The sequence below is a fragment of the Spea bombifrons genome, chromosome 5, assembly GCF_027358695.1.
Source record: "Spea bombifrons isolate aSpeBom1 chromosome 5, aSpeBom1.2.pri, whole genome shotgun sequence".
Classification (NCBI taxonomy): Eukaryota; Metazoa; Chordata; class Amphibia; order Anura; family Pelobatidae; genus Spea; species Spea bombifrons.
Window position 1 is genome coordinate 106,049,339 of NC_071091.1, and position 13,182 is coordinate 106,062,520.

The 13,182-nt window shown below is 44.2% G+C and overlaps 1 protein-coding gene across 1 annotated transcript in view; it reads right to left on the reverse strand.

Annotated features, from left to right (window-relative positions):
• Positions 1 to 13,182, reverse strand: part of TRAPPC9 (trafficking protein particle complex subunit 9) — a 242,591-nt gene that overhangs the window by 165,184 nt on the left and 64,225 nt on the right. Inside the window, exons 13-16 of the mRNA XM_053466161.1 lie at positions 11,586 to 11,712; positions 9,034 to 9,166; positions 7,471 to 7,634; positions 4,125 to 4,277 (exon numbers count right to left, since the gene is read on the reverse strand). Of these exons, the coding sequence (XP_053322136.1) occupies positions 4,125 to 4,277; positions 7,471 to 7,634; positions 9,034 to 9,166; positions 11,586 to 11,712 (577 nt within the window). The remainder of the gene's footprint in view (positions 1 to 4,124; positions 4,278 to 7,470; positions 7,635 to 9,033; positions 9,167 to 11,585; positions 11,713 to 13,182) is intronic.

Sequence of the window (13,182 nt, forward strand, 5' to 3'; positions counted from 1 at the left end):
CTCACTTTTACATATTAAATGTCCCAATTTAAATCAAATTTAATGCAAAATAATGTTCTAAAAAATGATTTAAGAAAAAGCGACTTAAAGCGGGTATCAATTTATTTATTCTGATATCAAAGAGTAAAAAGTTTTTACAAAATTTATACATATACAATACTGGGCAAAAGTTTTAGGCAGGTGGGGAAAATGCTGTAAAGAATGCTCTCAAAAATGTTAATTTTCAGTTCACTTATATTTTTCTTCTGATAAAAAATAAAACATTAACATGTCCTCTTAACACGTCTAATTTTGAAACCGTTCTTACTTTGCAGATTCTTTTTCCTATCAGCCAAAAACTTTTCCACAGTATTGTAAAGGGCGACTAGACGGGGGCCGAACGGGCCAAATTCTATGTTTCTATCTAGCAATCACTCTGTTACTAGAATACCCCTGTGTAAGTGCCCCCTCGAGACCTCAATGGACCGGTGGCCTTTCAAACCATCGCTAACCACCATCTGAACGACGCCGCGTCGAGCACTTAGGATGCAGGTGCTTTATTGTTGGCCGTTCGAATAAAAACACTTAATGAGCCTCTTTCATGTACAGATAATACACGGAAAACACGCCGGGGCGCATTAACCTTATTACAGACGGAACGTACCGGACTAACCCAAAGGAGCGCTCCACCGGTGACGCGCTCTCCTCGGATGCATCGTCACGACCCGGCCATTAGTGCAGATTATGCAGATTGGGAGGACCGCTCTCCACATCCAAGGCCCTCGGTTCTCACACTGGTACTTAAGCGACGATTAAACACAGAGATGTTTTCATGACGTCTCTCTCCCCCGTCGGTTTATATCTCTAACGGTCACTAGGAGGACAGAACGCGGAAAACGCCGCGGGTTACGTGTAAACGTCGCAGAAAGATAAAGTGGTTTTATCGCTGTAGCAACGACGGAATGTCTCATCGGCGGGAACATTCCGCTGGTTGCTATGGTGATAAGACCACTTTTCAAATGCTGCTCCAGAATCAAACTTAATACGTAACGGGAATTAACGAGCCCTCGGAATGTCGGAATACGAGATATAAAATGTATCTCGTGTTTTATCTTCTCCTGAATCTCGTTGGCCTCATCTGCCCCTGACCTTTCACCATTGCTGCTCCTTTCCTCTTTTTTCTCTCCATCTTACTCACCCCTATCTGTTTTCTTTTATTCTCTTGGGTATTTATTTTCCTCTTCAACCCTGACCTGCCATACCCGAGATAAAAATCATAATTGAGTCCTGTACGGGGAACCCCACCCCCCCTTCCCCTGTGTTGTGAAACGGGACAGTTGGGAGGTATGTTGGATGTCCCACCGCCTCGGCACGCGGGAGCTCAGCGGTACGTTAGCCGGTAACGTTCCGCCGGCCGAGCCGTTGCCGTGTAAGCTTACTGTTCGTGGCGGATTTAATGATCCCTGTTCTCTATTAGTCCCGGCACAGCGCGTACAAATCGGCCGCGCAAGATGATCAAACGCCGCCTCGCGGGTTCTGGAGATCAAAGCCGGCATCCCACCTGTTACCGCTCTACAAATTACTCTCCGGTAACAGCTACCCCAGAAAATAAATAAGAAACAGGATTTCAGCGCAGGCGACGGTCCTTTGTTCTGCGTCTCGTGACCAATCGGGGAAAGCGAGAACCGCAAACAGCTATTATTATTAACAAAAACCTTAAGAATCTTTCCCAGTTTATCCGTCCTTCTTATAGAACCCGGCGGCGGAAAAATTAAAAGTATCACAGATTCGCCACAGAAAGAGTTTTTTGCTATATAATCACTTTATTTTGAGCGGTTTATAAAATCCAGAAACATAAAATCTGCCGGCCCCATTCGGCCCCCATCTAGTCTCCCCGTTTCTCCTGCTATAAAGACTCAAACCTTAATCAGTCGTTGGTCTCGTCTGAGATTCAGGAGCCGTATGTCTATCCCATGCATGTTTAATCCCCTCACTGTATTACCCTCTACCACCTCTGCAGGGAGGCTGTTCCACTAACCTACTGCCCTCTAAATCAGAAGAGTATGGTACAGCTAAGAACCTTTAAATATCGGTATTAATCTGCATTGAAATATTTTGCTATATCTCCTTTTTGTGCGTGGTGGAGAAAGGATTTTTTATTTTTTTAGTTTTAGTTTTTTAACCCCTTAATGACAAAGCCCATACATGTACGGGCTCAAAATGCATTGTTTTCAATGGGTTTAGGGACCGCGCATTGTCCTTAAGGGGTTAAAGACAAGTGAAGAGCGCCGACTGTCTTATTCTGCAGAATTCAGCAAAAACGCAGCTCATTCGAGACAGAAAATAACCGCGGCCGACTACGCCACTAACCGCCGTTACAATACATCAGACGAAGTAGAAATGAAAACCGTTAGCGACTTTCCTGACGCGCTCAATTTATAACACGGAGAACGCGATTCCCCTCTCGGCCGAACGTCACATTCATGCACTTGGAAGAATGCGCGGCATGAACAGAATTCTGGGAGTGATGCCCCCCGGAGGTCACTCGGGCTCCGAACATTTTAAATTTCAATATCGTATATTCATACACATATAATATATATATATAATATCACGTTCGGATTGTATCTCCCGCTTCCACAACACATTTATTCCCCCAGATGAAATCACCGGGACAGCTCCAGCATGCTGTGGACGCTGCTTACTATAAAACGTAGCAGTCCGTGTTAATAATCGTTGTGTATATTGTAATGTGAAATGCTGAATATGTCCCGATGGGAATTATCTCTCCCTATCACTCACTGTTGGGGTCCCCACCGGTCAGCAGGGGTCCCAAGCACCGGCTCAATCTCTGCTATGTGGTTGCGGCCCCTCTGATGAAGGCAAAAGAAGTACTTAAACATGCATTCTCCAGAAAGGGAATTAATAATTATATATATATATATATATATATATATATATATACACATACATATATATACATACATACATACACACACCCGAGCTAGAAACTGCAGCCTTGCACTGGCTGAGTGGGCCCTTTAAATTCCCATGTGCTCCTCATCATGAATGCATGGAGAGAATTATACAGAATCCCCCCATACCCATTACCCCATTTCTCTATCCCCCAGCTTCTTGGCTCCCCACCGTGCGCATGCGCAAAAATGCACCACGGCGGAGACGTCGTGCTGCAGCGATGGAGCTGCAGCTTCTTCTAAAAGATAAGCGACATTATCTTTTCGTAGGTTTAACGAACGGATATTAAAGAACGTTGAAAGTACCGGAATATCTTCTGAAAACATCTTAACGGCGTGAGACGGATCAGCAGGCGAGCGGATCAGCAGGTGAGCGGATCGCTCGATTCCCGACGTGGGCGGCTGCGGTGCCCCGGACAATATCTCCCGTTATTTGTTATTCATCGCTAATTGACAATTTATGCAGCATCGTTAGATTGCGTAAGTTCCGACTAACAGCCACTTAGCTAAACGACCCCTGAACGGCAAAACAGAACAATTAATCGCCAGCGTTCCATCTGGATGAAACTCCCAACGTATACCTGAAGGATAAAAGCCGGCATCGCCCCGACAGGTAATCGCCTCCAAGATACTCCGCGACGTACTTACCCAGACTAACGAGGAAGGAACTGTGCTAACGAACCATCGTAATGGGCCGAAACAAACTGCTTTCAGAACCTTAAGCGTCTAAAAGCCCCGTCGGTGAATTTTATTTCCGTTATTAAACAGGAGAAATGCTATAAAAATGTAGCAAGTGAATTATTCAAGTTCAGCCATCAAGTATTTTATTCCCCCTTTAATATTCATGGAAGAAGTTTTAGTAAAACTGCCCGACTTCCCCGACTGGAAGTGATGTCATGCGCAGGGCTCTTCCTGTGCGTGACATTCTAGGCTGTGATGCCACTTCCTGTTTGTGGAATATATAACTTGCGTATCCTGTCTGAGGTACGGCGAAAACCCCAGGGCTCACTCTTTACGTGAAGGAAAGTAAAGGAGGGGCGGAAGAAGAAATAAAGAGGAAAGAGATAAAAATGAGAAATAGTTGTTAGGAGAAGGGACTGAAAAAAAGAGGGAGAAGCGAGCAGAATAATACTTCTGAACACTATGATTAAAAAAAACAACGGCGCGTACCGTCATTGAGATCCTGCAGGAGGTTTTCTTGGCACGAGAAGTCCAGCTTCACCTTGATGAACACGGTAAAGGTTGCCGTTTTCCCCGGCTTCAGCGGGAACTGAGAGAGAGTCTGCTGCAGGTCCCAGGTCAGGAAGTCACCATAGAGCTTCTCTGCATAAAAACACAAATATTCTCAATAATCGTTACTCTTACGGCCATTTAAGCAGCCGAATCTAATATAATATAATATAATGAACACCAGCAAATTCCTTAGAGTCTTAAAAATAATACTTTAATTAATAAATAATACTTAAGTTATTAAGAGCAGGGCGCAGGAGGAGGGAGACTGAGGAGATCAGCATCTCAGGCAGCTGCATATCGTTCTGTTATCTGATCCCCAATCTAATAAACCCCCCCGACTCCTTAACATACTGCCTGTGGGGAACAATAGAATGGCTCAGTCTTAATCACCCAGCTAGATACTATGACTAATGAAAGCCTATAGAAGAACAGACTTCTATAGCATTGCCATAAAGCATCAGCTCAGTGTGCTGTATACAGCACTGGGGGGTTATATTACTGTATACAGTGCTGGGCGGTTATATTACTGTATACAGCGCTGGGGGGTATATTACTGTATACAGTGCTGGGGTTATATTACTGTATACAGCACTGGGGGGGTATATTACTGTATACAGCGCTGGGGGGTTATAATACTGTATACAGCACTGGGGGGGTATATTACTGTATACAGTGCTGGGGGGTTATATTACTGTATACAGCGCTGGGGTTATATTACTGTATACAGTGCTGGGGGTTATATTACTGTGTACAGCGCTGGGGGTTATATTACTGTATACATCGCTGGGGGGTTATATTACTGTATAAAGCACTGGGGGTTATATTACTGTATACAGCGCTGGGGGTTATATTACTGTATACAGCGCTGGGGGGTTATATTACTGTATACAGCGCTGGGGGTTATATTACTGTATACAGCGCTGGGGGGTTGTATTACTGTATACAGCGCTGGGGTTATATTACTGTATACAGCGCTGGTGGTTATATTACTGTATACAGCGCTGGGGGGTTATATTACTGTATACAGTGCTGGGGGTTATATTACTGTATACAGTGCTGGGGGTTATATTACTGTATACAGCGCTGGGGGGTTATATTACTGTATACAGCGCTGGGGGTTATATTACTGTATACAGCGCTGGGGGGTTATATTACTGTACACAGTGCTGGGGGGGTTATCCCTTATCTGAAATGCTTGGGACCATAAGTATTTAGAATGTGTATATATGGTAGCCGAAGCGCTGCGGGGCCGCGGGGAGCGGAGCGGACTCTCTCTCTCGTGTTTCCCCTCGGTAGTGAGCGCGCCCTATCTGAACAAACATTTCGGATAAAAGGGTTTTGAGGATTAGGGATACACAACCTGTATTTATAAAAGCGAGATATAGACATTAAATGTCATTCCAGCTCATCAAATATCAATCATTTATTGCAAAATATATATATATAGGTGACGTATATGCATTAAGGGTCGCAGATATACATTCATACAAATGTCTCGCGTGTAGAAATGTCTAACCCTCGGCCTGTCCCAGGCCTGTCCCAGGGTCTCAAATACTTAACACATATATATTTAGCATAAATGTAATATTTAACTGCCGAATCTGGCGTTTGGCGCGCGGCGCGGATTACCCGCAGATGTGGCAGTTATAAAGACAGACGTAGTGGAAGATAAAACTCTTAGCGTGACGCGTTCTCTTATTTTATTGCTAATAATAATAATTACACTTAAAGCTTAATTACTGCATTATCCTCAGAACGTAAAGTGACGGTAATTTGACGTTTGTGCGTTCAGCTGAATCTTTTCACATCGTTTGTTTTTACCAAAAAAAAACTATTATTTTTTTTTTATGTAAATGTAACATTTAATGGAAACATAGAATCCGCCGGCAGTTCGGCCCCATTCGGCCCCCGTCTAGTCGCCCATTTCTCCTGCTGTAAAGACTCAAATCTTAATCAGTTGTTGGTCTCGTCTTAGATTCAGGAGCCGTATGTCTATCCCATGCATGTTTAACACCCTCACTGTATTACCCTCTACCACTTCTGCTGGGAGGCTGTTCTACTTCCACCACCCTCTTTCCATTCCATTTTTAGAACAAGACTTAAAGGGATCCCATTGGTTTCAGTGGCAATGATTTCCTATCACTGATTGGCTACTTCTAGCAGCCAATCGGTGGCAAGACGCATCAGACAACAGAGGAGAAAAGCAGCTGCAGGGCTGCAGTTACTGCCCCAGACATCCAAGACATTAAACTGTCTCTTTAATTTAAACTACGCTAGGAAAAGTATTCTCAACTCCTGTCGAGAAACCCATCGATATCGGAAGGGAGACTGCCGAGGCTGGGTTAATAAACCTATCGGATAAGGTGAGTCGGGAAGACGGAGAGGATTAATCTTGCGTATAAAACACAAGTAACAGAAGCGACATTACCTTCAGCGAATTGCCCCGGCTAATTTGAACCTGGAATCAGCCGGAGAGCTTAGAAAAGATATTAAACATCCCCCCGATCGGCATCCCTGCTGCCGCGGTCTCTGGGGGGGGGAGGTTTAGGTGCACTTTGGTCTCCTCTCCAATTAAACCGAAAATATTAAAATTCAGTCTAATGGGTAAAAGAAATCAGAATACGAATCCTTCGCACGTATACACTATATATATATATATATATATATATTCGCACCGAACAATGAAAGTACTGCGTGTATATTCATGACGTGCGCTCAGAGGCTCTCCATGCGTTCTATTCATTTAAATAAAGTTTTTTATTATTATTATTAACCGTATTGTACGAAGGCGATTCTTTACACGCAGTCAGCTTGTGCTTAAAAGGAAAATCCCACGGGAAAAAAAAATATACATGTGTTTCTCTGGACATGAAATAAAACGCTGTATATAGTAATGTGAATGCTGGCCAGAATCCGTCGCCGATTAAACGCGACGCAATTAGCAAGGTAATCCGGGAGAGGCAAAACAAGCCTTGGGATCCGGCAAACCGCGGCCACATCGCATATATCACTTAATAAATAAACCTCTTCATTCAAGAGCTAGAACTTCTTCTTTAATTGGGAATATCTCAAATCCACATTATATATATATATATATATATATATATATATATATATGTGTGTTACACAGATATATGGATATATATTACATAGATAAATATTATATAGATATATAGCTATATACCGGTATTATATAGATATAGCTATATATTACATAGATATATATTATATAGATATATATTAGATATTAAAAGACATATTTGAAGAGCAGGAAACTAGTTACCTTTATTATTCACCATCTTCGAGGTGACCTCAAACGTCTCGAGCGGCTCCGTTCCAATATTCTCCAGCTTGATGATCAGTTTTTGCGTCTCTCCGTTGTAGAGCTGGACGCTGACGTGCGTCGTCACTTCATCCCCCGACGACGGCTGCAGGGCGTGAGATGACCTGCGATATGAGCAAAAGTAAACTTAGCGGTGTCACCGATAAAAAAATTCTAGAATTAACCAAGAAATCACGACTACCAAAGACTGGGGGGGGAACCTAAACGAAATGAAGCTCCTTATGAGAAGGTGACCTTAGGCCTGACCTTCCCAAGCCGCGGTCTACGGATTACTACGGGGTCTCGAGGCCCTGGCCAGGGGCTCTTCAAGAAGATAAGTATGAAACACGTAGTAATATGCATTTATTACACCCACAAAAAGATACTTAACTTTAGGAGAAGCTTCAGCACTGCAGCAGGAGGCCACTTCCGTGGTCCAACATTTCATGCCTCGGAACTCAATGGGATCATTAAGCCCCCCCCCCACACCGGCAGCGCTTCCCAAACCAGCGCTGGGGCTATACGGCCGGTGAACATAATTCACGGCAAACAGTCGGCCGAAAGAGCAAATGCATATGGGGGGGGGGTCTGCAGAAAATTTGAAAAGACCCCTCAACTATCATATCCATTAAAGTGCACGTGCTGGCCGGAGCGCCCCTTTAAGCTCTCGTGCTATTCACTAAGAATCTTCTGGCAATTAACAGGCCGAAAGTTATTTCACACTTAAGTGTGAACTGTTGCCAAAGTAGATTTTTCCATAATTGAATGTATTTTTTGTAAATTAGCATAATTGGGTATTTAGCATAAACGTTCATCTCATGGAAGATGAGATGGGTGGCAGCCTGTGGCAAACACAGAATTATCCGATCAAATTTACTGCCCTGGCGTTCTCTCCCTTCACATCCCCCGGCCTTTAAAAACGTCTGCCTGAACCAATCAGCAACAATCAACAACTTAACAACAGGGGAGGGATAAGTGAACGGGGAGAAATAACCATGCGGACCGTGAGAACTACGCTCCAAATAAAAACGTGGCCGTACAATCGGGCTATAAGGAAATGCAACGTTAACAGGACCCTCTAATATCCCCGACAGCCTCCTGAAAATAAAGAGCGCACACTAAAGATCTTTTATATGCATTCCTGAAACCGGCAAAAAGAAATACATTTCTCGTCTTCAGGATAAGCTGCAGCTCCAGAGAACGCCGCCTATGTGGTCCAATGTTTCGCTCCACTGCTTCTAACGAAATCACAGTTCGCATCGGGGGGTCTCATTAGACCGCCTAGAATACTCGCACAGCCAGTACTGGGTCTGCCCGGTGGTACGGCCATCACGGTGATATGGCCACATACACCTCCTGCATGGCAAATAGGGGTGAGGCGGAGGACGGGGCAAATACAGACCCCCCACCCCCCCATGAGGGCCACACAAAATTTAAAGGGACCACTGGCATATCACATGTTTTAAAGTCAGTATCCTAGCAGAAGAGTCCCTTTAAGCCAGCGAGCGTCCTCTCCTCTCCTACCTGGGGAGGGACGTGCTGATCTGTAGCCGCGGCAGAGCGGGAATCACATCAACCGTGCAGCCATTGTTTTTCACGCCCGGCAGGTTCTCCAGCAGGCAGTCGCTATACACTCCGAACACAGACGTGTGGTAGCCTAGAACAAAGAAATGGCTTTGTGAAGAATATGATGTCACACGAGGCGTGACGTCACCATCGTGAAGGGTACAGATTCTCTTCCGCTGCCACTCTCTACGGGATCGAGAACCGAGCAGCGAGGGCTCATCATACGCTTTGGTGTCGGGGTGGGATATGTATATTAAGGGGTCCCGGAGGAAAGATTTCAGCAGGAGGACAATGGCCTGTTTTCTTTTTAAACGTGTATATGAGAGGAACATAATCAGTCCGTAATGTCAGTTAAACAAACCACCTCAATGACACCCCGGGAGAAGACTGCAATAGTCCAGAAGGGAAATGATGGGCTTGTAAACTAAAGATAGAAACACAGAAGCTGCTGGCGGATCGGCCCCATCCGGCCCCCGTCTAGTCGCCCGTTTCTCCTGCTGTAAAGACTCAAACCTTAATCAGTCGTTGGTCTCGTCTTAGATTCAGAAGCCGCATGTCTATCCCATGCATGTATTACCCTCTATTACTTCTGCTGGGAGGCTGTTCCACTTATCTACCACCTGTTCTATGCACATCAAGTGAGCGGCAGTTAACGGTATAAAGCTACCTCTGTCCTGACAAGCTGGTGAAGAGCTAAGCTGAGAACTTTTACTCTTCCGCCGGGGCTTCTATGGTGGAGCACTGGCGTGACATAACCTTCCGTGCTCCACCATAGAAGCCCCAGCAGAAGCCCTGGCAGCAGATGTTGTCTACGTGCATCGCATAGACGTTCAAAGGCCAGCCTCGATAAACACTAGGTAGTCTGGGGGTGCATTGGTAAGTCGGGGGGGGGGGTGGCACTTCTAGGGGGCAGCCTCCTGAACTTACCTTCTCTCACTTGAAGGGGTGGAAATATTGAAATATTTAAAGGGGGGGAGGGAATCCTACTAAAAACAGCACAAACTTATAAAACAATGCCTGAACCTGGAAAAAAAAATCTATACTTAATTACAAACTCTTAATTTTGTGTATAACAACTTTTTAATTACACTGTCTCAAAAGCAGCATTAATTATTCATTACGAAACTAATTGTTTTTGGTTTTTTTCCCCTTCCTTGCGTTTGGTTCTTTGGAACAGATTTCGGGAACATTCATTTAAAGGAAGAAGTTAATGGAAAATGTAATTCGCTAATTCTATTCTATTCTATTGCTAATGTATATCTCCAGGGTTAATGAAAAACCGCCAAAATAAGGCGAGTTTGAGCAAATTTTAAATAAAGTACGGTTCCGTCTGAAATCCGTCTGGCATCAGAAACATCCTTCCTAGTTCTGCCGAATGTCCAAACCCTTCCCGGTATTAATTCTATAATCGGGTGAGCTTTTGCCTCTTTCTGATGGGAACACTTATGTGACGTCAAATAGGTAGTTGCCATAGCAACAGAAATAGCCACTGTGTTTTTAATTTGATTAAAGAAGAAAGGGGAAAAAAAAAATGACACAAGCATTAAGGTTTATTTGCTTAGCCTGCGAGAGGTTGGAACAGCACCTTTAACCTTTTGAATGCCAGGGGGCAGGAACACAATTTACCCCGGCTACTCCAGGGCAATTTTCCTAGTTTTGCTATAGTTCGATTTAGGCGACAAGATCCCTAGCTTAAGGTAAAACATACATCCCATCACATGATACTTTAGAAGCGATAAGTCATACACACAGATATATATCTATATATATATACCCCTGCTACATACAATTACTGACCCCTGCATGTTAACAGGGATCAGACATTTTTCCCTGCATGATGGTGGTGTGCCGACGGGGGATCAGCTGGCAGCGTGCCGACGGGGGATCAGCTGGCAGCGTGCCGACGGGGGATCAGCTGGCAGCGTGCCGACGGGGGATCAGCTGGCAGCGTGCCGACGGGGGATCAGCTGGCAGCGTGCCGACGGGGGATCAGCTGGCAGATCCCGCCATGTCTCACTTGTTGAAGTGTACATACGAGACTCTCGATGGAAGATGCTTGCTACCATGGTAACCTTTGTAAGAAAAAAAAATAAAAAGTGTCAGCATGCTGCCGGCTGATCTATCGTCAGCATGCTGACACTTTTTTCTTCTTTTTTTCTTACATAGGTCGCCATAGTAACAAGCAGCCATATTAAAAGTTGTGATCAGATTTTATAAGCGTCTTCTTCTTGGAAGGGGAAACCCGCGTGTTTTAAGTGTAAATGTGAGGGTTCCATGTTCCCCCGGGAGTCTCGTATGTGCACTTCAACAAGCAAGACGGGGACTATTGCTCCAAGTCGCAAACCCTCCAATGGATCAAATCATAATGTAGAGGGGAATGCCAATAGCGAGCCTAACTTCCATGGTGCTATCCAAGAGCTGAACTTTCTCAAGGTCGGTAGCTGCCGACATCTCGGATTTTCTTTGAGCGCGCACCTTAGAAGAAGGTGAACCTCATGCGTTTCCCTTACCGTTCACGGTGATCTGGCCGGTGGTCCTGGGAACCCCGACTAATGTAACGGGGTAGAGACCGGACTCCGCGGGAAGAGACAGAGCGGCCGGGAGAGACTCGAACTCCACTCCGCTGGTCAGGAGACCCTGGGAACAAAGTAACAGGATTAAAAGGGTTAATAGCGGATAAAACACCAGCAGAATACAGCAAACTAATATATAAATAAAATAAAAAAATAAGAAGACAAACAAACCCTTACTGGTTCTTCATGGCCGATTTATCCTTAAAGGGACGTTTTATTTTAAAGAACGCACATTAAAATACTTTATGAGTGCTTTAATAAGCATTCTTCCAAAACGAAAAGCTGCAGCTTCCCTGTTACCCCACGGCATGGTAATTCTTGCCACTGATTGACTTCTGGATGCATTGTAAGGGGGGGCATCACGGCAATTTAAAAGGGACCACGCAGCTATCACATGCATTAAATGCACACAACGGCTGGCGTGCCCCTTTAAATGCTTAATCTTCAAATTCTGCTTTCCTGTAGCACCACATCCGCTGGGGGTCGGTTCCAAAAATCTGCCATAATGTTGAGCTTTCATATACCGTACACTTTTGCGCCAGTTTTTCAAACTTTAGGGCCATGGCCTATATTCAGGACAATACGGTATTACCGTCTGCTTGATACATATCTTAAAAATAGTCATTTGTACCCTATATATACCCATTGTACAGCGCTACAGAATTTGATGGCGCTATATAAAACAATAAATAATAATATACAGCATATATATATAATTGAATTCATAAATCGCTCTGGTGTTTAATACTGATATCCGTCTGCATCAATCCCATTATTTGATATAACACGTGTGTGATTAACACGGCGCTAGCGGGGTAGAATATCCGCTGTATATCGATTTGTTACTCTGCGTAAAGGGAGTACTCGCGGGAAACGTAGAAATAAGTGATAAAGTCACAGTTTCAGATTTTTTTTTACAAATATATTCCTGATAATCACGGGACAATAACGAAAGGATATAAATGTGAAGCGCCGCGTAAATAAAAGATCATAAATATGAAGAATAACGTACGGCGGGCGCTGCGTCTTTTTATCGCTTTACAAAAAAACAACGCAGAATCTTTAAAAAGCTTTTTCGATTGTCATCAATTTCCTGGCAAGTTTAGGAACGAGACAAATTGTTATGAATTAGGAGCATTTCTGGGCAGGGTTCTGGGCATTCGGGCGCTTCTCACAATGCAGTGGAAACAACCTGCTACTTAACACTCCTGCCATATGAAAAAGAGACCTTTGTGGTCTCAAAAGCTCACGTGATTGCGCGTGTTTGTTTTTTTATGTGTCCCAATAAAAGGACTTTTGTGTCCCCTTTACAGCGATAAATTACAGGCTACAGGGAGACCTAATCGAGGGCAGTGCCACCCCTCCTACAGAGGTCTGTGCTGACTCAGTATACACAATTTTAGTTTTTTGCCCCAAAATCTAATGTTTTCAGGCAGCTGTTCTCGCTCTGTTATCTGATCCCCAATATACTAGACAACCCCCCTGACTCCCTATCATCCTGACTGCGGGGAACAATAGAACGGCTCAGTCTTAA